This window comes from Pyrgilauda ruficollis, unplaced genomic scaffold (genome assembly GCF_017590135.1).
Source record: "Pyrgilauda ruficollis isolate IOZ18807 unplaced genomic scaffold, ASM1759013v1 scaffold6, whole genome shotgun sequence".
NCBI classification, from domain to species: domain Eukaryota; kingdom Metazoa; phylum Chordata; class Aves; order Passeriformes; family Passeridae; genus Pyrgilauda; species Pyrgilauda ruficollis.
The window spans coordinates 9,376,473-9,401,268 of NW_024527710.1; the positions used below are offsets into that span (position 1 = coordinate 9,376,473).

The following is a 24,796-nucleotide window of genomic DNA, read 5'->3' on the forward strand; positions in this document are numbered from 1 at the left end:
TGCGGCTCTCGGCGGTGCGGCGGCCCGGCCGGCTGGGCCCCCCGCAGCCCCGGGCATGGGAGCCCGCGGGCCGGCGGCCGGGGCTGGAGGAGGAAGAGAAGGAAGAGGAAGAGAAGGAGGCGGCGGCGGGGGCCGCTGACCAGCGCCGGGGCGGCGCGGCAGCCCCGAGGCCGCGGTGAGTGGAGCGGCGCGGGCAGGCCTGGCCGGGCGGGTGAGGCCCGGGATGCGACCCGGGGGATGCGATCCCGGTCACTCATGGGCGGCACCACTCCGGCTCGGGAAAAAGCCTAATTTTGAGGTTGTTTCTTATTTTTTAAATAAGTTTTTGCATGTGTCGGGAACTGGGAAAAATCAGGGGGTGGGGGAGCGTTAGTTGTGCTGAATGCGGCCCCTCGCCCCACGTTTGGCCGAGAGGTTGCCACCTTTAGGGCATCGGGGCCACCGGCTGCCACCGTGCCTCCCTTCTCCCAGCCCTGGGATGTCTTGTGGGAAGAAGGATTGAGTGCACGGGGTTGAGCATCCCCTGCAAAACGAGCATCACCGTGGCACATACTGCACTGGCTTGAAACCCTGGGGACCAGCTCCCCATCCCCAGGTTGCTTTTGGCCTCTCACACCCTGCACAGATGCTGCCGTGGGGGGAGATGACATCATATTTCATAACCCCCTCTTTAGCAGTTTAAGCCCACTCATGTTTGTGGTGTCCTGTGGCCATTGCTTGATGGAGTGCTTTGCTTTTGTTCTTGCTGAGTGTCACTCCCTACTTGCCTCATGGACCATTCTACCAAAGGGCCCCTAAAACCAGCTCTGATTTTTCTCTATTGCATCCCCATCTGGCTGTTGAGGCACCACCACTCCATGCACTGCACAGGTTTTTGGGGGGGTTTCTGGCCAGTGATGGGAGCAGGCAGATCCCCGTGTCACGGGCTGTGTGGGGTGACTAGGCACTGTGGCTGGGGGGGAAGTCTGAGCAATAACAGCAAAGCCAGCTTTTCTTCAGAGGGCTACTTCCAGAAAAAACCTGGATGTGGGGTTGTGCTGCTGACACATGCCAGGACCTCCCTGTCCACAGGGGTACTGTTCTGCATCCTGCAAAGGGAGGATAGACATAGTTGGGGCGTTGGGCTCAGATGCTTTTCAGCACCTTCCTGCCTGTGGTGGATTCCAGGGCCTGCCTGCCAGGGTCAGTCCTGTGACTGGGAGAGGACACCCCAGAGCAGGGTTGGGTGAAGGATCCTCCCTCACACCTCAGCTCCGATCCCCTTACCCATCCAATGTGGCCATCACTGCTGATTCAGTGCCCTGTGGCTCCGTGGGGAGCCCCACTGGACAGGGCTGGCAGCTGCCAGTGACCAATTGCCAGCACTGTTGGGTGCTACCTGCACTCCTGCTGGGGATTCTGCTGCAGATCCCCAGCCACCAAGGTCTCCCCAGGGACCATGCAGCAGCTCTGGCCTGTCTCGAGATCCTCAGGGCTTTGTGAATCCTGGTGCCTGTCCCTTGTGATTGCTTTGCTGTGTCCTAGCATCTTCCCTAAAAGCAGGAGCTACCAGGGCAGGGCTCAGGGGTGCATGGCTGTGCTGTGGTCTGAGCCCTGGCAGTGGCAGGGCTGGGAAAGGCCGGATGGTTTGACTTCTCTGGGACTCTCTAGTGACTCTCCCAGCTGACTTCCCAGCAGGGCTCTGGCCCGGCTCCAGGCGTCATGTGGGAGATAAGGGAACCCTGACTTCCAGCAGGCCAGTGTCCCAGGAGGCCTCACCATCAGGAGGAGGGGAGAGGATCTGCCCTGCTGGCTGTATGCCAGATCCCCCTGGATGTGGCCCGGAACCCTGACTCAGAGGAGCTGGGATGTCCTGCTCGGCTCGGCCTGGCATGGCTCTCATTGCCGCCCTGCTTTGGTGCTGCTGCTGGGGTGTAGCTTTGTAGGAAGGGAGCAGGATGGGGAACAGGGAAGTGGAGTGCCTCAGAAAGGGGTGGCTGGTGGGGACACCTGTGGTGCTCTTGCGACATCCCAGGCTGGCCATGTTTTTGGAGAGTGTAGCCTTCATCAAAGGCTCAACCTCCATGGAGGCTCTTTGTGGCATGTCTGGAGGTGTCTGCATACTCTCTGTGGGTGGGAAAAAGGGAAGGGGAGTGGATCTGTCCTGTTCTGGATTTGGCCTAGGAAAGCGAGGAGGTGATTTGCTATGTGGGGCTGAGGACCTCTCATATCTTCATGGCTGTGCCTTCAGAGCAGGGCTCCAGGTGCAGCATTCCCCCCAGGGTGCTCTCTGGCATACCAGCCTGCAAGCCCTTCACGTCTGCATCAGGCCTGTGCTGCTCCTGCTGTCCCAGTGTCATTTGGGCTGTGTTGGCGGCTCAGGTTCGTGATGTCCTGAGCGTGAGGTGTCTTGGCAGGATCAGGACCGTGGCTGGAGCCGCCCCCCTGCCCCACCAAGCGCACATGTCCGCCTGCCCGTGCCCAGAAGATGACCAGGCTGCTCTTGGGGGTGACCCTGGAAAGGATTTGCAAGGCTGTGCTGCTGCTCTGCCTGCTCCACTTTGTCATCATCATGATCCTCTATTTTGACGTCTACGCGCAGCACCTGGACTTCTTCAGCCGTTTCAACGCCAGGAACGCCTCGCGCGCCCACCCCTTCTCCAACTCTTCCCGCACCAACGGCACCGTTCCCAGCTACGGGCCAGCCGGTGCTGAGGCCCCATCCCCCAGCACCAAGCCCAGCACCAACCAGTCTGCCACTGAGAAGCCCTTGCAGCCCTGCCAGGAGACACCTCCTGGTTTAGGTGAGACATGCTGGGTGAGCATTGGGAATGAATTTGGGCTCTGACTGTGAACATGGGGCTAAGGTGGGTGCTCATGGCTGACATCCTTATCCCCTGGGCCCTGGGCATGGCTTTCCCATGAAATAGTAGAGAAACCCCAGCCTGGAAAAGTGTCAGGACAGCTGGTTTCAGGTTTTGTTATCCCAGTCTCTCCACCCCGGTTTAGGAAAGGTTCTAAGTGCTCTCTGCCCTCAGCAGTGCCAGTCCCCCTTGCGGGTCCCCCTTGCTGTTTGCTTTACCACTCTGGGCAGGAGCAGCAGGTGACCATGACCCTGACCATGTCCTGTCCTGTGGGCATTGCCTGGCTCTCCCTCTCACAGTTGGGCGCCTGCTCATCGAGTTCAGCTCTCCCATGAGCATGGAGCGAGTGCAGCGGGAGAACCCTGATGTGCGCCAGGGTGGCAAGTACACCCCCTCAGACTGCCTGCCCCGGCAGAAGGTGGCCATCCTCATCCCCTTCCGGCACCGTGAGCACCACCTCAAGTACTGGCTGCACTACCTGCACCCCATCCTGCGCCGGCAGAAGGTGGCTTATGGTATCTACATCATCAACCAGGTGAGGGGGCAGGGACAAGGGGTGGCAGGGCTGGGGTGGACGAGCAGGCATTGCTGAGCTTTGCCCTGCAGTTCGGTGAAGACACCTTCAACCGGGCCAAGCTGCTCAACGTGGGATTCATGGAGGCACTCAAGGACGACGAGGAGTATGACTGCTTCATTTTCAGCGACGTGGATCTCATCCCCATGGACGATCGCAACCTCTATCGCTGCTACGAGCAGCCACGGCACTTTGCTGTTGGCATGGACAAGTTTGGGTTCAGGTGGGTGCCCTGGGGTGCTGGGGTGTTTCTGCACAGGCAGGGCTGGAATATCTCTCTGGGATGACATCAGGGCAACCACCCCTGGATTGCCACCTGGGGCAGGCATGAGGTCGATGGCTCAAATTGTGGACCTGAGATGGTGGAGAGCACAGAACCCTGGGTAGGAGGGTGACAAAGGAAAGGGTTGGTACTTGTACTTGGGGGTCCCCATGGGGCTCACCTCCATCTTTACCTGTTCCTGGGACTGACCCATTTGCTGTCAACCTGCAGGCTGCCCTATGCCGGCTACTTTGGCGGTGTCTCTGGGCTGAGCAAGTCCCAGTTCCTGAAGATCAATGGCTTTCCCAATGAGTACTGGGGCTGGGGAGGAGAGGATGATGACATCTTTAATCGGTAGGTGCCCAGCCCCTCACTAGCACTGACTGGTTGGGGTGTACCAGGCTCCCCCCAGAGCACTGAATTAGCACTCTTGATAGCATGGGCCATGCCACATGTCAGGGAGGGATTGAATTACACTCCAGCTTTGGGGTTGATGACCCTCTTGGATGGAACTGGCCTTTCCCAGGGTGCTGGGGGGCTGCAGGACACCCCTCTGCCTCTCTTGTGGCTGAAGCCTGCAGCGTGGTGTTCCTGTGGGCTCTGCTTCATACAGGGGCTGGGATGCTAGACTTGGATGTGTCCAGGGCTGGGATTAAAAACTTGGAAACATCTCAGTGCTGGCCATGCAGCAGACACACAGTCATTCCTGCCTGCAGCCGGCAGGCAGCAGTACAGCTGCGAGCTGAGCAAAGCCCAATCCCCCCACACCCTGTGTTGGGTGCCAGAGCTGGACAATGGCCACCTCACCTCCCATGGGCTCCCCTGTGCTGCTGCCCAGGGAAGCAGTGTGCAGCCAGTGGGGTGTAACCAGCCTGTAATGGCCAGACTAGCAAAACACCCTTGTGGGAGCCCTGGACATGTGGCACGGTTGTGATTTCCACACAAGGTGGGCTCAGGGTTAGGGACAAGAAGTGTGTGGAGCTCTGGAAGAGCTTCAGGCAGCCCTTGATCTGAGGGGAGGGCTCCAAGGGAAGGGCTAGGCAGCGGCATTCAGGGAATGTAAAGGGCAGGGGCCACAGAGGGAGGGAGGAAGGGAGGGATGGCTGCCTGTGTGCAGCACAGGCTGAATGCAGCTGCCGGTCCCTGGACGGGAGTGGTGCTTTGGGCGCACTGCCACGGGGCAGTTGGCACCCTTGGTTATGACACTGGCCTGGGTGGGGTCTGGCTTTGCTCATCTTGGCTTGGCACAGCTTTGTTTAACCAGGGACAGGTTTATTTTCCCTGGGGTCTGACCCTGGAGGTCTCTGGACTGGGGAATGTCCCACCCTGGTGCCCACACACTGATCCCACCCTTCTCCTGGCCCCCAGCATATCCCTGAATGGCATGAAGGTGTCGAGGCCCGACATCCGCATTGGGAGGTACCGCATGATTAAGCATGAACGCGACAAACACAATGAGCCCAACCCGCAGAGGTGAGTGAGCCACAGGGCTGGGGCAGCTGGGACGCTGGGCGATCGCTTGGCTGCTCACCCCCTCAGAGATCCAGCACTGTTGGCACTACAAAAAGACATCCCTCCATCCTCATCCTGCTCTTCTTTCCACCAGATTCACCAAGATCCAGAACACCAAAATGACGATGAAGCGGGATGGGATCAGCTCGCTGCAGTACCGGCTGGTGGAGATCTCCCGCCAGCCCATGTACACCAACATCACGGTGGAGATCGGCAGGCCGCCGCCCCGCCTGGCCCGCGGCTAGTGCTCCTGTCACTGGGAACCCCTGTGCCCGGGCTTGGCTGGGCATGGCGGGTTTTGCCCCAGCTCAAGAGCCGTGACAGGACAGGGATGTTTTCTCCCTACTCTGCTGCCTTCTGGAGACGGCTGCCCCCCAGCCGGCCCTTTGGTCCCTAGGATTCCTCTGTCTCCCCCATCCCCACGAGTGTGTTTGCAGGACCCCTGCCCCATACGTGGTGTGTTGGTGGATGAGCCCAGCTGCCCTGCAAGCAGCTCCTGGCACAGAGGGAGGGGGCAACCCCAGGCCTGGCAAGGAGCCCCCAGTCCATGCCAGCTCCTGCCTGCACCCTGGGTGGGGAGGGTGAAATCCCACTGCTCTGTGAGAGCTGGAGGGTCCCCACCAGCGCTGTGAGAAGTGGGGTGCAGGCTTCCCCCTTTACCAGCGCTGGAGCCACTGCTGCCCCAGCTGGGGATGGGAGCAGCCTGGGGCCCCCAGGCAGGCAGGATCAGGGCGAGATTGCTGCCCTGGCCAGGCACTGCCCATGCTGCTGGGCACACAGACGTGGCTTGCTGTCTTCCTCTGCTTTAGTCTGGTGCTTAGAGCCGGGCCCTGTCTCAGCTCTGCCAAACAGAGACCTCTGATTAGTGAATGCCCCTCGCTGTGCCTCAGTTTCCCCAGGGCTGGGGGGATGGCAGCTGTATCCCATCCCCCTTCCCCAAAGGCAGGTGCCGTGTGTGTGTGCAGCCCCTGCCTGCGCCTGCCCTCACCTGCCCTCCCCACTTCGGTGGGGGAAATAGGGCTGATTTGAACCCCCCAGCGCCTCTTGGTGGGGGCTGGTGCAGCCCCCCTCTAGCAGGGAGGGAATCTTCTCCTTGAGGTCTCCCCTTGTCTGCCTTCCTGCTTCCAGGCCAGGGGCAGGGGGGCTGCAGGCAGGAGAGGCCAGGACCATGCAGGGCAGGAGCCCTGTGCCCCTCCATGGGACTGGGAGCCCCAGCACCCCTGATGCTCCACAGGGGTCTGGGAGCAGTGGGGATGGGAGCAGGGCAGCTTGCCAGGGCTGGGGGGCACCGGCGACTTTTGTACATTTGAATGTCTGACCCTTTTTTCAGCGTACGTTGAATGCAGCGTTCGGTCGTAGAGACCGGGGGTTTTGTATTTAATAAAAGTTTGAAAAGTTGGCAGGCTTTGTGGGGGTGGGAGAAAACACCATCTGATGAGGAAGTGGGGTTGTGGAGTATAGAGGGGAAGTCCTGTCTGCCACCTCCAGCTGCTGGCTGGAAGTCAGAGCCCCTGATTCACCTCCTCCACCCCTTGGGATCCCCCAGCTCACTCAGCAATGCAGGGAGGCCTAACAAGGCGCCCACCTAGGGCAAAGTGTACAGGGCAAAGCCAGCTGCCCTCCTGTCCATTTGGGGACAATGCTTTCTCCAGCAGGGGTAAGCCCGTCCTCCATCCTCTGCCTTACCTCCAGCTGGTTTTGTACGTCCAGGTAGGGCAAAGGAGAATGCCCGAGGACCTAGCTGGCTGTTGAGTGCAAAGACCTGCACCCATTAAGTGTGGTCCCCCACTCTTCAACCCCTCCCTCCCCCAACATGGTTCCCAAAGAAGGGCACAGCAGGACACAACCTCAGGAATATAAATCTCATTAAAATCTAGGATACTTTAGAACTCTACACCAGGAGAGACACTGGCACAGGCAGCGCTGCCCAGGGACACTGGCACAGGCAGCGCTGCCCAGGGACGCGCGCGTTATTGCTAACAATTAGAGGTGAAGAGTAGCGGCGTGACTCGAGGGGCAGGGCACGGGCACCATGCGGGATCTCCGCCCCTCGCCGCGGCACGACGGGGGGCTCGGGACGGGGAGCTGGAACATCCTGCTGGGGCTCGCCGCCCACTGCCTCCCGCCACCGTGCCAAGCTGTGCCGTGTCCCTGTGCCAGCCTCGGGGCTGCAACATAGGGAGCACAGGGTGCTGGCTGGGAGGGGAGCAAGCGGGGTAGGAAGGGTCTCATCCCATCCACCCCAAATCAAGAGCTCCAAGCCCTTTGGCTGGAGCTGGAAGACAGATTTAAAACCGCCCGGCCTTTGCCAGTGCATCCTGTTCCACTAATACTGACTGGGGACTGAGCATCCCCAGATGGTTCGGAGCGAGTGGGCTGGTGCAGCCCTTCGTGTCTCCGCTGGTACCGCTTGCTAAGCAGCAGCTGGGGGAGGCCGGTCCATCCTGGTCCCCCTTAGCACCATGGAGGGTCCTCCCCTGCCAGTGCTGGGGCTGCCAGGGAGAGCTGGACCTCATCCCTGTCTGGTTACCCTCCGGCCAGGCTTAAGTACTCCCCCAGCCTCCTGCCCCACTGTGGGGCAGGCAGCAGCACTGGGCTGTGCCCACGCTGCTTGTGGCTGTGCCCAGCTTTGTAGGCGATGCCTGGTCACCCAGAAGGGCACCCACAGACCCCAGTGGGGCCACAGGGTGGAGGGGCGCATGGAGGGGAGCATCCCAGCTCACTGCCTGCACAGCCCCGGCGTACCGTGCATATGTGCGTGCCCACGGACGCCACATCTGTGCCCATGCTGTGTCTGTGAGGGACACACACGTGTACACACGTGTGCTCTAAGTGCTTGTGTCTTGTGCCATCAGATCCCCCTGCCGGTGCAAGCAACATGCTTGCCCCCATCTCCCTGTGCTGGCCTCGTGCCTGGCAGCACCCCTGGGTATGACCACTTGTGAGACCCAGCAGGCTCTGAGCCACAGTGGGTGTGCACCCAGGCTGGGGGTCCCTGCAGTGCCAATCCATGCCATGATGGCCTTGTGCACACACAGGCCATGGGCAATCCTGGCATGCCCAACCCTGGTCCCACCCCATGTCCTCCCCATGGGAAGGTCAGGAGGGTGCCCCATGGCAGGGCAGGCTGCCTGGCTTAGGGAAGGGGGGGTGGGAGCCTGGGAGCGTCCCACCCCCCCCATCCTGTGCATACCCCCAGGTCAAGGCTCCTGCAAAGTGCCTCTGGCTCCCAGCCCTCCCGGGGCTGTGCCCCCTCCTCTCTTGTCCCAGCGTCGAGCACAAAGGTTACCGTAAACACGAGGGTTAACAAACGCCACGGGGGCAGGGGCGGGAGGGGTTAACCGGCGAGGAGGTGGGGGGGTCTCGGGGACGGGTGCTGAGAGCCCCCATGGTCCGGTGCGCCCGGAGCCAGGCTCCGCCAGCGGAAGGTGCAAGAGGGGTTAGAGGGGGTGTGGGGATTGTGGGGGGTCACAGTCTGGAGTCCTGGCTGTGGGCTGAGCCATTGCTGCCCTGCACGGGGGATGCAGCCGCTGCCTCACTCTGGCCCTTCTCTGGCTGCAGGGGCTGCACCTCCAGGTGGGACTCAGTGGAAGGGCTGAACGCCGGGGCGTAGCGCCCACTGCGGTGCTCTGGCAGAGCTGGGCCCCAGTCCTTGCTTGCCTTGGTAGCATTTTTCAAGCGCTAGAAAGGGAGAGGAAGGAGACAAGATTAGCACTCACCATGCTCCCCTGCCCGATCTGCACCAACATGCCAGCACCTTCCAGGGGTGCACAAACATGTGGTGCCCTATGCAACCTGCCTGCACACAGCCACTGCTGACAGTTCCAGTGAGGAAAGGGACAGCCTTGATGGCACCCCAGGTGGAACATAGACAAAGGGGTGTAGCCCCTAGACACCCACCTCAAGCAGTGTGTCCCCCTCAGAACGACACACTTTGTAGATGGCGTAGATGGGAATGCAGATGACGGAAGAGAGTGCCATGAGGAAGCCGATGCTGATGGCCCAGGTAGGGTAGACATATTCATTGTAGGAGATGGGCCGGTACTGGATCACTGTGAAGACCAGGATGAACTGGGAAGGGAGAGGCAGGATCAGCTAGTGGGGAGCAGCCAGCTTGCTCTGTACCCCCACAACTTCCCGCTCTGCCCTATTGCTGGTCTCCTGAGCCCAGCACCCTCCTCTCCAGGGAGTGCCATGTCCAGGTGAGCTCCTCGCTCCTTCCTCCCTCAGCCCAATGCCCCATGGTTGCAATGCTCACAAATATGATGGCAGGTGAGATGAAGCGCCAGCAGATCTGGAAGAAGAGTGGGGGAGGAAAGCCCAGCATCATCTCAATATCCTTGAAGTAGTTGCGGTGTCCTGGGGAGAAAAGTGTCCATCAGCCCTGGTGGTGACCTGAGCCCCCTCACCACCCAGCCGGCTCCAGCCCCAGTGCCGTCATGGTGGGACCCACGAACATCCCCAGGCCGCAGCTCCTGATTGGGCAACAGCTTCCCCCATGTAACACAGAGCAAACTGCTGATTGGCCAGCTGTTGAGGCAAACCCCTCCCTGTTGGCTGGCTGGATCAGCCCTACCATCTGATTGGCTGCAGGCAGCTGCACCTACCATAGATGTACATGATGGCCACACACATGATGCAGGAGATGACCACGAGGGAGAAGCTGGCGGCGTAGTTGTCCATTAGCAGGAGCCAGTAGATGCCCGCCTGGAAGACAGACACATTGGCACAGCTGCCCCTGCGGTACCACTGCTGCTGGCAGGGCACCAGCACAGCCACGCTGACTGTGCCAGCCACACGCAGCTTGGATACCGCCACCACAGCTGGCACGGCAATGCCTGATGCCAGCGTCAGCATGGAGACACTTAATTCTGGGTACCGTCCCCAGTGTTGGTGTGGCAAGACCAGGCCCTGGTTGTCACTACCATCACAGTGGCAACAAAGTGGATGTGGCTGATGAAAGTGGCCATGGCAATGGCACCCCGTGGCAACAGCCCCATGGTCACATACCTGTGTGGTGAGTGGGACGCCCAGCAGGAAGCCAGCCACCGCCACTCCCAGCGTTACAAAGGTCTTTTTGCGGATGATCCACTCATTGCCCACCTCATCCACAATGGCCGTGACCAGAGTCTCCAGCAGGCAGAACTACACAGGGGGCAGAGGGGGCAGCATGTCACCACCTTGGCCCCACCACGCCACCCCATCTGAACATGCTGGCCCCTCCATGACCTACCTGTGTACCCAGCCCCAGGAGGATGAGCATAAAGAAGAAGAGAATGGACCACAATGGCGAAATCGGGAGCAAGGTGAGGGCCTCAGGATAGGCGACGAAGGCCAGGCCTGGCCCGTGGTCAGCCACCTTGGAGACATCCACACCCAGGTGGTTGGCCATGAAGCCCAGGATGGAGAAGATGACGAAGCCAGCATAGACGCTGGTAGCACAGTTGGTGATGCTGATGATGATGCTGTCCCTATGGGAAGAGGAGTCAGGGTGGCAGCGGACACGAGGGCAGTGGTAGTGTTGGGGGACTGTGGTCGGGCACTCACCGGTAGCAGTTGTTGTTGAATTTGTTGTAGGAAGCCATGGTGATGAGCCCGCCCCAGGCGCAGCCCAGCGAGTAGAAGATCTGTGAGGCCGCGTCACCCCACACCTGTGGCAGTGGGATGGTCAATGCTGTGCCCCCTGCCCCGCTCAGCCCTGGCTGCCCACCACCCTTCGTCCCTGCTCACCTTGGCATTGAGGATCTTGTCCCACTGGGGCGTCAGGTAGTACATGATGCCAGTGACGGCCCCCTCCAGCGTGATGCCGCGCACGAAGAGGATGGTGAGCACCACATAGGGGAAGGTGGCCGTGAAATACACCACCTGTGGGGCAGCACCTCAGTGAGGGGGGGATGGAGGCAGGGGTGGGGACACAGGCAGGTGTGACTAAGGTATGGCTGTGGACTGGGGTTATGGTCCAGAGTGTGGAGAGACAGACCAGGAGGAGAGGATATGGTCCAGAGAAGGGACTATCCTGAAGGACGTGAGACCATGGCCACATGGGAGGAGCTGTGTCCAGAAGGGATTTGGCCAGGTCAAAGAGGGGTGGCCTTTCCCAGAGTGGGAGGAGCACATAGAGGGCAGGGACAATGCTAAAAGAGGAGCAGCTGTGCCCAGAAGGGATTGGGAACATATCCACAACAGGAGGTTCATTCCCAGTAGGGGTGGGGCTATGCCTAGGGGAGACATGGCCATCTATCCTGAAGGCATGTCCACACCCCCAGGGAGGAGCCTGGAAAGGGAACACACAGGTACCTTCCCCGAGGATTTCACGCCCTTGATGAGGCAGAGGAAGACAACGACCCAGGAGACACCAAGGCAGCCCAGGAGGGGCAGCCGAACCTCGCCCAGGTTCCCGATGTCATCCGACAGGTTCAGCACATACCTCCTGTATGGGGAGGGGGCAGCAGCGTCAGTGGGGCCCAACCATCATCACCTCCCCCGTCCCTGATCCCAGGCCCTGGTACCTCCAGTACTCCTCGCTGGGGCTGGTGCGCTTCTGGGTGGTGTTGAGGAGCTGGGTGATGTTGAGGGCAGCACGGCTGGAGAGGTTCCCGTCCAGCACCCCCACGCAGTCGGGCGTGTTCCAGGGGTTGCTGCAGTACGTCCAGGGCAGCACGCGTGTCATGGACACAAAGAAGTAGTAGAAGGCAATACAGATCACCACGTTGTAGTAGATCCCGATGTATGTGGACACCACCATCATCCCGTAGCCCACGCCTGGGAACAGCACCGGGGAGGGGTGAGCGGCAGGGTGCGGCGGCACGGGCACGGCGCACAGCACCAGGGGTTGTGGCATGGGAGGAGTGGGCTGCGTGCAATGCTGTCAGCAGCCTTGCAGCCATGCTGCAGCTCAGCGCCTGGCTTTGCCGCAGGTGTGAGGAGCACTGTGCATGGGATCCTCTACCTCCAAACGAGCCTAGTGGTGCTGAGGGTCCCCTGGGACACGGGGCACTGCGTACAGGCTGCAGGCAAACCCTTGGGGTCTGCAGCCCGAGAGAACAACTGGATGGGGGCCACTCCTGGCTACAGTGACTTTAGGCCTGCAGTTATCTGGTGGCATGTGACAGGCCACATGAGCACAGGGAAGTGCACCACAGGCTCAGCATGCCACTGTGCAGGGCACACGAGAGTGTGTGCATGGGCCGCTTGCACTCAGACATGACATCGTGGGCACGTCACCTGGCAGGCAGCCCGCAGGAGGTGTGGGCCAGGGGAGCCAGCAGCATGCGAGCACACTGGTAAGCCAGGAGATGCACCTGGAGCAGGATGCAGCCACGGCAGGGCAAGCATGTGGCAACAGCACCTCTACCTATGGTCCAGGGAGACGACTGCAGAAGCACGCCCACAGCTGGACATGCCACAGTGTGTTCAGGGGACCCGAGTGGCCTCTGCAAGAGTGATGTGCTGGGGACACGTGTGGCATATGCAGGGATGTGTGTGTAATGCCTGCAGCGGATGCCAGCGCAGGGCTGGGGTTTGCGCAGGAGATGCAACGCGTGTGCAGGGGCACGTGTAATGCGTGCAAGGGATGCCAGGCAGGCTGTGCAGGGCAGCATAGCCAGGGTGGGCATGTGCACAGGGGACCAGGGCAATGCAGACTGTGATCTATGTGCAGGGCATGCGTGTGCAGGTCTGCACAAGCTGCAGGTGCCTGCACTGGGCCATGTGATGTGCCAGAGGTGTGCATGAATCCCATAGTGTGTGAGGGTCACTGTGACAGCAGGTGTCCCATGCTGGCCTGTGCCAGTACGGACAGGCAACTCCTTACCTTTGAACATGGGGCTGACCCTCCAGACGCCAAGGCAACCCTGGCTGGCAAACTGCCCAAAGGAGAGTTCCATGAAGAAGAGGGGGATGCCGCAGAACACGAGCATGATGAAGTAGGGGAACATGAAGGCACCTGGTGAGCAGGAACCAGAGGATGAGTGAGCACTAACCCCAGGCACCGCTGTGCTTCCCATGCCCTGCACCACCCCAAGAAATACCGTGCAGGGATGGGATGCACACCCCACACCTGCCCAGAGGAACCCCACTCCCCCGGCCCCCTGACACCCACCTCCCCCATTGCGGTAGCAGAGGTATGGGAAGCGCCAGACGTTGCCTAGGCCCACGGCATAGCCCACGCTGGTCAGCACAAACTCGATCTGGTTGCCCCAGTTGCCGCGCTTGACGCTCTTCTCCTGCTTGCCCTGCTCCCCGGGCACAGCGCCATTCTGCAGAGAGATGCCATGGGATGTGTCAATTGGGGACCCCCCTGCTGGCCCCACTGGAAGGGTGACAGCCGCCGAGCGGGGCTGGGAGGTCCCCGGCATCCTTCCCCATCCCGCCCCCCTGCCTGTCCCTGCCGCCCGCCACGCACAGGCAGTGCCAAGGAGGGGGAGGGCAGCGGTGTCGGCCCCCCCCAGTGAATGGCTCTGCCCAGAGCCCGGCTGCAGCAAAGGGAGAGCCTGCAACTCATACAAAGCAGGTCCAGGCGCCAGAGCACAAAGGGGCCTCTGTTCTCGTGCCCCCCCTCCCTGCGCCCAGTGAGAGAGGTCCTGCTGGGTGGCCACTGCCCATGACTGGGGGGGAAATTGCGGGACCCCCGGGTTGAAGCAGAAGCCCCTCTCGATGGGAAGTGAGGTGCAGTGACTAGAGCTGGCAGGGGCCTGGGTACCCCCTGGAAAAAGCACCTTGCTTCAGCCAGGGTCCTGCTGCCAGCTCAGCACTAGGCAAGGGCACCATGCTTGGGGCAGCTCACAGGGGGTCCCACGCAGTTGGGTCCCTTGAGTGGACAGCCCCAGTGCCCAGTTGTCTCTCACTGCAGGAGACTGGGGGGCAGAGGGGCAGGAGGGGGCAAGAAAGGGCGCTTTGTGCAGACTGCCACACAATGTGAGCTCACACCAAGGAGGACAACAACAAAGGAGATGAGTGCCTGTCACCCCAGCAGGGATGGCACCCATCACCCCATGGCTCTGTCCCAGCATGGCCCTGGGGTCATACTAATATCCTGCACGGATGCTGTGGAACTCTGGCAGGTTAGGCTGAGGGTAGATGGCATTTTGCAAGGCAGAGTTCCCCGAGCCCTCCCCTCCTGAGGCCAGGTGATGGATGGGTGCATGGAGCGAAGGTGCTGGCTGCCAGTCCATAGTCCCACAGGACTCCTACGGGAGCAGCACAGGGGGCAGCAGCCCTAGGAGCCTGTTGGAACTCCACGGTGCTGGTCCCACCACCACGCATACCCCAGCGCCCATGCCCACCTCATGCCTCTCCCCCAGCTGCCCCCCACAATGGCTGAGGCCGGCAGTGAGCGGGCCACAAATGGGAGCCGTCACTTTGGATCTGCTCACGCCGGCGGGGCGCAGCAGCAGGCGCGGTGCACCTAACCGTATCATTTGATTAGGGCCGGCACAGCCGGGACGTGATGCCCAGCGACTCCGGCACCGCGCTGCCAAACAAAGCCATCTGCTGCGAGCGGGGCCCGCACGCGCCGCGGGCTGCGGGGGGGCTGCAGGGCTGCAGGAGAGGGGCGAGCGGGGATCGCAGGGCACTGTGGGCAGGGCTGTAGGGGCAATACGCCGCCGTGCCCGGCTGGGGAACCGGAGTGCCCCCACCTGACTCTGTGAGCCAAGGGGCCATCAGAAACAAGCTCACAGCAGCTCCAGGTGATGGGGGACCTCCCTCCCAGCAGAGGTTCTTATTGCGGGGTGCTGTGCAAGAGCAGGAGTCAGAGGTCCCCAAAGCGGGGGACAGGACACTGGCAGTGTCCCCATGCCAGGGCACACTGCCCACTCGAGCAGACTGATCCGATCGGAAAGCCTCTGATTAAGCTGCTCGTACTAACGAGGCTCGTAATGAGCAGCACAGCCAGCAGGAGTGGGGGCAATGTTCCAGCTTCCCTGACCAAGGGTCTGGTGAGGGGACCAGATACGCTACATGGCTCAGCCAGGAGCCCTGCTGCCCACGGGGGACCTCATCCCTGTTCCAAGCCATCGCTCTACTCAGGTGACCCTGGCTTCACTCCCAAGCCTCATGGAGCACCCCAAATTTGAGTTGCTTGGCACCAGTGCAATGAAACTGCCAGGCCTGTGCTGCTCCCTCCTCCTTTCCTGCTGCACTGGGCTTTGGTACACTTGTCCCCAATAAGGGGGCAGCCACATGTGTGTCCATGCATGCACAAGCGAGCACACGTGCGCAAACACTTGCATGCTCACCCATCAGCTCACTACAACCCCCCCTCCCCAAATCTAGGAAGGTCATCCTGTCCTTTACACTCATTAACCACCCTGCCATGGTAAAAAAAGGAGGTGGACAGAGAGAACCCAGACATCTGGGAGGATGAAATTCCCCACCTTCCCCTGCTATGAGAAGGGGACAGAGCTGGAATGAAAAGGGAGAGGTGCCACCCAGCAACAGTGCAGTCTCTTGAGGGACCAGATCCTGCTCCCAAGCCCCAGATTTTCTGTGCATGTAACCGAATGCAACTTCAAAGGATGCCTGGCTTAGGTGATAACATCACGGAGGAGGAAGGATGCCACAGGCACCCCAAATGTCCCCAGAAGGGAAGTTCCAAAAAGGAATGTCCGAAACATCCCAAAAGGGGACGTTCGGGGTGCCCAGGGCATTCTTCCTCCCCCTTCCCCAGGGAACCCCCCATACATCACGGCCAAAACTTCCCCAGCCCAGCAAAGCAGGCATCATCCATCACCCTGCCTGGCACCAAGGTCTTTCTCATGCTAAGCAGCATCGACTCATACAATGACAGCTTGGCTGGGGTGCCCGGATGCGCCCCACTTCCCTAAGGGGCCCTGATTTATGGCTGGTAAGCTTGTGTTGGTGGCAGGGTTGATACTGGAAAGGGATGTCCTCATGGGAGGCATCTCCAGCATGAGCCCCCTCCTCTTTTTTCCCCATTCAAACTGTCCACATGGGGTATGCCAGCCCAGCCCTCTTTGGGGCACAAAACTTATCCAGCCCCCATGAACCAGTGAGGGACCCCCAACTTCTCCAGAGGGTGCCCTGAAGCCTCCAACTCGAGGGCTGTCAGGGCTGCTCCTGCAATGCCAGCAGAGGGTACCAGTACCCCTGATGTCAGCCTGATGTCACTGCTCATTGCCATGGCGATGGCAACGGCAACAAACTCACGTTAGGCAGGGGCTGCTGGAAGATAGAAAAATATGCTAATTACATAATTTGCCACAATAGTGGCTCTTCCAGGGCAAGAAAGAAGGGTGCAGGATGTTGGAGGCAGATGAACCCCAGCCTGAGGTGGGAGTCCCAAGGGATGGAGGGATGGTGTCACTTATAGAAGGGGTGTCCTGGGTACCCTTGCTGACTGTCAACTGATCCTGGTGCTGAGGCCTCTGTAATCAGGCCCTGCACTCCTTGTCCCTGGTACATGGGGTAATGAATCCACAAGTGTCATCCCTGCATCCGAGGCTGCTGTGCCCCGCGCATCCTGACTCTGCCAACCTCACCAGCACATCCTAACTCTCCTTACCCTCTCTCTTTGCTGCTCAGCCCCATGTTTGCCCGTGTCCCAGCGCAGCAGAGACAAGTTGAGGGAGAAAAGGCATCTGGCACGGTGCTGAGGACAGTCCCAGAGCTGGGGTAATGCAGTGATGAGGGGCACACCAAAACCGCAGGACCTCCCAGGAGTATTACACTGCCTTCACCACCCCTCATTGCAGAAGGCTGTCCAGCCCCAGTGGCAGCCCTGAGCACGCCCTGCGAGCCACCAGTACTGCCCTGGGGTGCCATGGGGAAACAGGGCAAACTTTGACATTGCTCACTGATGCCCACGAAAGGGAAGAGGGGAGGGGGGGACAAGGAGGATCTTTGCTACACTCTGCCCCTGCAGCACTGAGTTGCAACCCAGGTGCTGTGCAGTTCTTCTGCAAAATCAGTAGATTCCAGGGATAACAAACACACAATTGTCAGGCAATCTCTTCCTGCTCCCAACACAACTGAGGCCATTGAGGGGCTTGGTGCCATACTCTCCCCTCCCTCCCTGGAGCACCCCACATCGAAGGCTGTAAGGCTTGGGGGTACCTCTCCAGCATGCCATGGCACAAATCTACAGCTTCAGCTCCCCGCTGCAGACCCACCATCCCAAAGACAGTACAAAGGGTTTTGGAGACCATGAGTGCTGGGGGGACAGCATTGGCACAGCCACCACTCCACTTGGCCCGCCCCCCACTCTGCCCCCCAGACCCTGCTCTCACCTGCCCACTGACCTGCTGAGAGGGTCCGAGGGGGCCTGGCTGCTCGCAGCTGCCATCCGGGGGCCCAGGCTGGACGGCTCCGTGAGTCCCCAGCTTCATTGGCACCTCGGGCTCCGGCGCAGCAGCAGCCACCCGCCCTCCCGCCTTCCCCCGCCCACTGCCTCCAGCGCTTGGCACTGCTCCCCACTTGCCTCCCAGCCAGGCTCGGCCCCCTGTTGCCCGCCCTGATGCAGTACCGGCACCCCACCATGCTACCTGCCCTGGCACCATGCCTGCCCGACCCACCCCGCAGGCACTGCCGTGCCTCTGCTACCCCCCACGAGCTGCACCCCCACGAGCCAGGTGCCCTCCCTGGCTCGTGTAGGCAGGGCAAGGCAGAGCAGGCTGCACAGCGGGCTCAGCCCTGTCCCACTTAATGAGGCCTCATTAGCGGGGTCCAGCTGCTCACAGCCCTGCACGCTCCAGTGGGCAGCACTGCCCTCCCTGCGGGCACCGCTGCCCGTCTGGTCGGGGCCAGGAGCTGCTCTTGGAGCATAGCAGAAGATGACATTCCCTCAGAGCCCCCTATTTCCATGCCTCAACATCCCGAGCCCCACACATGCATTCCTGCCCTTATGCCCATCACAGCAGCTTGGCCCTGCATGCCCAATCCCAGCCCTGAGCATTCAAGGGCTGCAGGAACAGGGCACGGCCCTGCTTGCGGATAGGGGCACAGGGACAAGCCTTTCTGCTGGCACACCCCCAGCCTGGTGCCATGCTACTTCACCCAACGTCATACTATTGGTGACATCATGGGCCTCCATGGCAACCCTCACAAGGTCACTGCCCCGAGGGGGACCATCTGGCTGGCAGGAGGGCTACGCCACGACCCCTTCACTGCCCAGGCACCCCACAGCCTCCCTGCTCACCCCTTTGCCAGCGCGAGGTGGGACTCTGGTGGGGTGGTGTGTCCCACGGGAGGACGCAGGCAGAGGGTGCCCTGCAGCCAGGCTCGGGGTGCCCCAGCTGCTCCCAGCCCTCCGTCCCGGCTGGGGAGTGTGGCCAAGGCGGCAGCGACGCATGATGGTGCACCGAGGGCGGGGGGACGGGCCGGCGCTTTCGGGCGACCATCTGGGGTCTGGGCAGCAGCGGCCGAGGGCGCACACGTGAACAGCACACGTGTGCGGGGTGGGCACTCAACCTCCCACATGCCAGCACCCAGTGCTTGTTCCTGTCCCCTCCTGCACCAGCCACGCAGTAGCTTGGGACATGTATCACCCATGGGATGGCAGCACTCAACTGTGCCCCCCGAGACGTGCAAGCCAAGAGCCACCCCATGCTGTGCCAGCCCCAGTTACCTCAGCCCTGCCCTACATGCAGCCAGGCAGCTCTGTGCCCAGACACTCTGCAAGGTGTGTGGGCACCTTGTGGGCATCCCTCCATGACCAGTTCAGCTGCAACACTTTGCTTGGGCCACCTGCGTGCCACCACCATGTTTTGCCCTGGGTATGTTGCACCCCCTGCCCCTTAGAGCAGCCTGAGCACAGCACAGCAGGACCCACCACCATGTCCTGGGGATGCCAGACCCTTTGCCAGCCTTGCCCTGTGGGAGCAAACTGCTGCTTCCCTGGCAGCCCAGCCAGCAGACAGAGGGGACAGCCAGCTGCATGGAGGCACACTGCTAGAAACAAAGGACCCTCACCTACCCTGGCATTCTGGTCCCCAGCCTGGCTGGCTGGTGGTGCTGGGGCTGAACTAGACAGACGGGGTGATGGGGGCATGGGGGGTGGTCCACAAGTCTTCCAGCCCCCTGCCACGGCTGCAGGGTGGCTGGGGTAGGAATGACGCCCAGGGACCTGTCCCAGTGCCACTATCGCCTAGCTGAGTGCTTCCTGACAGGGCTGCCTTTCTCCGGCCCCATTCTACCAGGGCAGACATGATTCTCCCGGGGCGTTCAGGCAGAAAAATCCCCCGCCAGCCCCCCCATCACTGCCCCTTGGTATTCCGGGAAGGGCTCCCACAGCCAAAAGCCACTTCCGCAGCTCCCGCCGCTGGTCAGTGGCACCGCGCCGCTGGGGGTGTCTGGAACAGGCAGGGACCCTCCAGCCCCCATCCCCCTGCAGTGCAGTGGGAGCAGCACCCCAGTGTGTAGTCAGGGTGGTCCTGGGTGACAGCAGGAACCTAGCTGAGCTGGGCAAGCTGCAGCCAAAGGCTGCCTGGCCGTGCCAGCAAGGCAGCCCCGGGAGTCAGGAGCCACTGGCAGTGTTGGAGTCTGAACAAAGCACCACAAGGACAACAAAACAAAACGTCCTTAAAGGCCTGGGAGGGTGAGGCTATCAGACCCTCCCCTGTGGCTCACAGGGAGCCCCTCTGCCCAGCTACACAGGGACTGATCCAGCCCCTGGAGCTGTCCCACACTCCGCTGGGTATCCGCAGTCGGAGTATTTCTGGAGCTTGGGAGAAGTAGGGTGGGCACGGCCCCTCCCAACTGCCTCCTGTTCTGGAGTAAGCATTCAGAGCTTCACAGAAGGACCCAAAAACACAGATCTTGCAAAAGCAGTACACATCACCCTTGTTCTCCAGGCCCCAGGTGATAGGTGGGGAAACTGAGGCACAGCTGCACATCACCCACCCGCTGCCTCCGTCACAAGTTTAGAGTGCCTGCTGTGCCCCACCACGTCCCTCCCCAGGTGGGGCACAGCAGGCACTGTAAACTTGTCCAGCCCCAGGCACTGCACACAATGCTGGGCAGGGGCTGCATGGTGAGAGCCCGGCTGGACTGGGGGTGGTGGGGGTGGGGGCCACACCTGCATGCAGGGGTGAGAGGACAGGCAGGCACCAAACTTTATGAGGTTACTGGCAAGGCCCTGGAGGCAGGCCAAGGAGATGTTCCTTTCCCAGGGACTCAGGGAGCTCAATGGTCAGAACCTGGCCCACTGCAGTTCCTCCTGGTGTTCACAGGATGCAGGAATGGGAACACTTCAGGAGCAGGAATGCTCTCACAGAAACCTACCCTCCTCCCCACAGACCCCATAGCAGCAATGCCCTGTGCAGTGGTATCTTGCACCCTGCAAACAGGGGAGGGCCAGAAAGAGCTCTGAGAGCGAGTGGCCAACACAGCACGTGTCAGGCCCCATTGCATGTGACACCCTAGCCCTGGGGTGGGCTGGTCAGGTACTTCTGAGAAGCAGGTTAAAGATTTATGGGGAGTGGGTGGGCACTCCAATGTCTGGCTCCTGACATGGGTGTCAGGCTCAGCCCTCGCCCCAGTGCGATGCTGACTGCTCTGGTCATAGCAAGCAAACATCAACAGCATGGAGTCATGGCAAGCGTCGTGTGCAGAAGCACCACGACAGACCCCTGACTGCCCAGATATATCCTCAGCACCTCCCTGTTACCAGCTCACGGCTTCTCCAGAAGAAATCTGCCTTCCTATCCCACCAGCTGCCCCAACCCTTTCTCTGTTGTGGGCAGGATGGGCGCTGGGCTCCCTGCTGCAGGCACAGCCGGCAGGGCCATGCTGGGACACACAAGCAGAGGAACTGCGTGCACACAGGCGCGCTGGAAGCACTTGCTGGAGCATGCCGCTCCCCCGGCTCTTGGCTTCCCAGGCAAACCCTGGCTCCCAGCCCTCCAGCTGGAGTGTGCAGCTATTTCAGGAAGCCCCCTGGGAAGGGGAGGGCCCGGTGACTGTGTCAATCTCAGCATTCAGCTCCTATCCTTTGGGAATAAGGGAAACAGCCAAGCCTAGCCTGGGGGCTCACCTGCCCAAGGCAGCACAGCAGCCTGTCATGGGAACCTGAGCTGCCACAAGCATGGGGCCATCGCAGACATCCAACAAAGACATGCAGTGGGCATGTCCCACATCTGCCCAGAACACCAAATCCACCCCTGGCGCAGGCAAGTGCACGGCAGCTCACGGCACCCTGCAACACACCGCTCATGAGGATGGAACGTCAGGCACTACACTGGTGCCCAGAGAAACCTTCCCCTGCCATTGCACCATCCTACCAGCCCAGCCTCAGAGAGCCCACTGGGTGAAGGCAAGGAGAAGCACCCACAATGTGACCCTCAGGGGGCACCTGGCTTGGAGGAACACCTGCACCCTTTGCTGACAACAGGCTGTAGAATTGCCTGCCTGAGGAGCTGGGGTGGGTGATAAGGCTGGGCAGAGCGCCTGAAAACAGGCGATAGCATCTCCAGGCACAACGAGACACCACACCCGAAGAGCCCCACAGGCAACAGGCTCATGGATAAAGAGCATCAGCCCAAAAATCATCATGCTGGGAGAGCACCATGGTGCTACAACCCCGACTGGAGAACCTAGGAGGGCACACCAAGTCCTACGACAGCCCCAGTGTCTTGCTCCCTGCACCAGGCTCTCTGGGTCCCTGAGGCAGTGGTGCACACCAACCCGCTCCCCACACCCCTGCACTTACCAGCAGCCCCTCGCTGCACTTATCGGCCATTCCTGGAGGCTGGAGCACGGTGCTGGCTGCCCAGTGCAGGGTCCCGTGCCTGCCCGCTCTCTGTCACGCTGGCTGCGGCACCAGCACTAGTGTCCTTCAATCCACCGGCAGAGCAAGCTGGGCAGAGGGAAGAAGACACCAAGAGAGATGTGACTGGTGGGGTGGGCACATCCCCACCCCAGGCCTCCCCCTCCCTCCAGGAACTGGGGGGCTGTGGCAGGCAAGTCGCTCCCCTCTACCTGCCCAGTGGGACTCCTGGTGGAGGACGCAGTGCCTGGGGCTGGGTGGGCTGGTGGCGGGGTCTCTTTCTGCTGACTCCCAGCCCCTGCAGCGTCTCTGAACCCCCTCTGAACCCACACGAGCGGCGGCTCCCAGGTGTTTCCCAAGAAGCAGTTAAAGATTTACCCGGTGTGGACAGACGACCTTGCGGACAGCTGGCTGCTGGCCCCCCGGCAGGTGGGCGTCAGGGGCCGTGGGCAGGAGCAGGGGCCCCTTGAGCTCTCCCCCAGCGAGAGATGAAGCTGAAGTGGCTGCAGCACACGACAGCGCTGGGACTGGGCGCAGAGCGGGGCCAGCGCAGGGCTCAGCTGCCGCGCAGGACACAGATGGGAAACGATTGCCTTCTGCCCCGGTGCATCGCATGCACGTGCAGCGCAGGGGGGCCGAGCCGCTGGGCTCTGCCGGGTGCCAGGTGCTGCTGGACAGTGCACGGGCACAGGCATCTGTCTCCCCGGCCCTCACCCCGCCCCAGCCTGGGGCTGCTGGAGGCCCCAGGGGAACACGGAGGCCTGACCTCACTGGAAGGGACAGACGCTCTTGCAAAACACCAGTTTGATTGTCTGTGCAACAAGCACTGGTGTTTGCAGATCCCATACCAGTGCTCAGTACCCTTGCTGGCTGTAGAAGGACCCCTGACCCGCACTGAGGGTCCCTGACCACCACTAGCAGTCAAACACCCCAAGGCCTATCCCCAGGCTGCCATGACTCTGAAGCAATCAGCAGAGACCTTAAGACATAAGGAAGGAGCATGGGCAGTGTAGATAAGGGGCTGTGGCGTGAGCCCCCAGCCCCTCCAGCGCAGACAGGCTGCTGCCGGCAGATACTGCAGATGCTGCACCCCACTGCCAATGCCTCCTCAGCAGTGCCTGCATTTCCAGGGGAGCTGAGATGTCATCACTGTCACAAACCTGGATCCTCGCATGGCACAGGTGGGAGGTGCAGGCTCGGTGGGCAGACCTCCTCCCTATCACACACCTACCACCAGCCAGCCAAAACCTGCCCACCCTCCCGCGGCCCTGAATTCACACCGAGAACTAATCCCGTGCCCTGGGAAAGGGGGAGTGCCCAAGGGGCCGGACGGCTGCCACTCCCCTCGGGGTCTGCCAGGTGCTGATAAGCCTCCATGAGCACCGTAGGTGCCGCTGACATTGGCTCCCAGCCTGACAAGGATCGAGCGCGAAGCCAGCGGTGGTGTGGCAATGGGACGGATGCAAGGATGCCCGAGGCTGCATCATCCGCTGGGACAGCCCAGCAGGGACGAGGATGCAAAGCAGTAGTGCCACGGGGTGGCTCTCCCACAGCTGCGAGATGCCATGACAGACCAGAGGGCAGCGCAGCTCGTACCCAGAGCCGGCACGGGTGGCAGGTACCCCTGGAAATGGGGACACCTCGGCACCCACAGGGGCTCCCACACAGCATGTCACACCTCGGCGCGGGAACGCAGCACACGGCACCCAGCAGAAGGCCACGGATATCCGACCGAAGGATGGAGCCCCCGTCCCTTCTCGCCAGGCGGGAGGGCGGCCCGATGCACCGGTGCAGCCGCTGCCACCTGCGAGGCCATTTCTTCCGCCAGCATCCGCCGGGCCCACCGCAACCGGGGTTCCCCGGTGCCCGCAGAAGGCAGGAAGCGGGCCGGCCTGCCGCCGCCATGCTCCCGAACCGCCCCGCGGGGACGGCTCCGGCGGCGGCTCCGCGGGCAGCGCCCGCCGCGCGGCTCCCCCCGCCGCCGCCGCCCGGTGCAGTACGGTGGCGGGGGGGCCCGGTTACATCAGCCGCCACGTGGTGGCTGCTCCGCCGCCCCGCCCCGGCACATGCCCGTGGAAAATTACCGCCAACCCCCCCGGCCCGTGACCGAGCCGGGCTGCCCCGGTGCCCGGCGCCCTCCCCGGGAGCGGTGGCGGTGGTCCCGCTCTGCGCGCCGCGCCCCCGCACTCCGCCGGCACCGCGCCGCCGCGCCGCGAGAGCAACAGATGCGGGACCGCCCCGCATCCCGTTATCCCGCTCTTCCGCTCCCGACACCATCCTGACGGGTGGCCGCTCCCGGTGCTGCTCCTGATGTCCCCGACCCCGCCGCTCCGGAGGCCCTCGCCGCCCTCGTCCCCTTCTCATCCCTCTTCAGCAGCCCAGCCACTCCTCCTCCCGTCCCATCCCCGGTGCTGCCACGGCTGCTGGATGGCCCGGGCACCCGGTGCCGGCGGAGGTGCGCGCCCCTTACCGTGCCCATGCCGACGCCCGGCCCCTCCCGCCGCGCCGGGTGGGCCCGCGGGGGCGCCGCTCCGCCGCGCCCAGCCCGGTGTCGGTGTCAATGCCGGTGTTCCAGCAGGCCCGGAACCGCCGCCGCCGGTGCTGCCGAGTTAATGAAAGTTTGGAGGTCGGTGGGGGCTGGCGCCGCCTCTCGCCCCCGCCGCCGTGCTCCGCCCCCCGCTTCGCCACGCTCCCCAGCGCCCCGCCTCGGCACCCGCACCGCGCCTCGCCGCACCGGGGGCACCGCGGGCACCGCGGACGGCGAGAGCGCACGCGGTACGGCGGGCAGACGGGCTACGTGTGGCGCACACTCACACGCGTGGGCACACGGCTACACAGGCACACACGGGCATGCTGCACGCACGGACATGCACGGGCACACT

General features: G+C 62.0%; 2 protein-coding genes across 5 annotated transcripts; one reads left to right on the forward strand and one right to left on the reverse strand.

Moving 5' to 3' along the window:
• The first annotated feature begins 7 nt into the window (after positions 1–7).
• B4GALT2 (beta-1,4-galactosyltransferase 2) lies at positions 8–6,589 on the forward strand. Of its 3 annotated transcripts, none has more exons than XM_041483029.1 (7): positions 8–175; positions 2,397–2,783; positions 3,143–3,378; positions 3,450–3,640; positions 3,911–4,033; positions 5,048–5,152; positions 5,286–6,589. In XM_041483029.1, exons 2-7 carry the CDS (start codon positions 2,468–2,470, stop codon positions 5,434–5,436), a joined length of 1,122 nt encoding a protein of 373 aa, XP_041338963.1. In that variant the 5' UTR covers positions 8–175; positions 2,397–2,467; the 3' UTR covers positions 5,437–6,589. The 3 variants fall into 3 exon arrangements, with proteins under 3 accessions (XP_041338963.1, XP_041338964.1, XP_041338965.1); XM_041483030.1 differs by having other exon boundaries at positions 175–298; XM_041483031.1 differs by lacking the exon at positions 8–175 and adding an exon at positions 194–298 and having other exon boundaries at positions 2,582–2,783.
• A 450-nt stretch (positions 6,590–7,039) lies between these two features.
• Positions 7,040–24,586, reverse strand: SLC6A9 (solute carrier family 6 member 9). 2 transcript variants are annotated; one of them, XM_041483027.1, is made up of 14 exons: positions 24,385–24,586; positions 21,858–22,004; positions 13,293–13,449; positions 13,005–13,136; positions 11,701–11,953; positions 11,489–11,621; positions 10,922–11,056; positions 10,739–10,842; positions 10,425–10,662; positions 10,202–10,336; positions 9,799–9,898; positions 9,450–9,550; positions 9,092–9,262; positions 7,040–8,872 (listed from the first exon to the last, which is right to left on the reverse strand). In XM_041483027.1, exons 2-14 carry the CDS (start codon positions 21,885–21,887, stop codon positions 8,660–8,662), a joined length of 1,902 nt encoding a protein of 633 aa, XP_041338961.1. In that variant the 5' UTR covers positions 21,888–22,004; positions 24,385–24,586; the 3' UTR covers positions 7,040–8,659. The 2 variants fall into 2 exon arrangements, with proteins under 2 accessions (XP_041338961.1, XP_041338962.1); XM_041483028.1 differs by lacking the exon at positions 24,385–24,586 and adding an exon at positions 23,593–23,723.
• Positions 24,587–24,796: the final 210 nt, after the last annotated feature.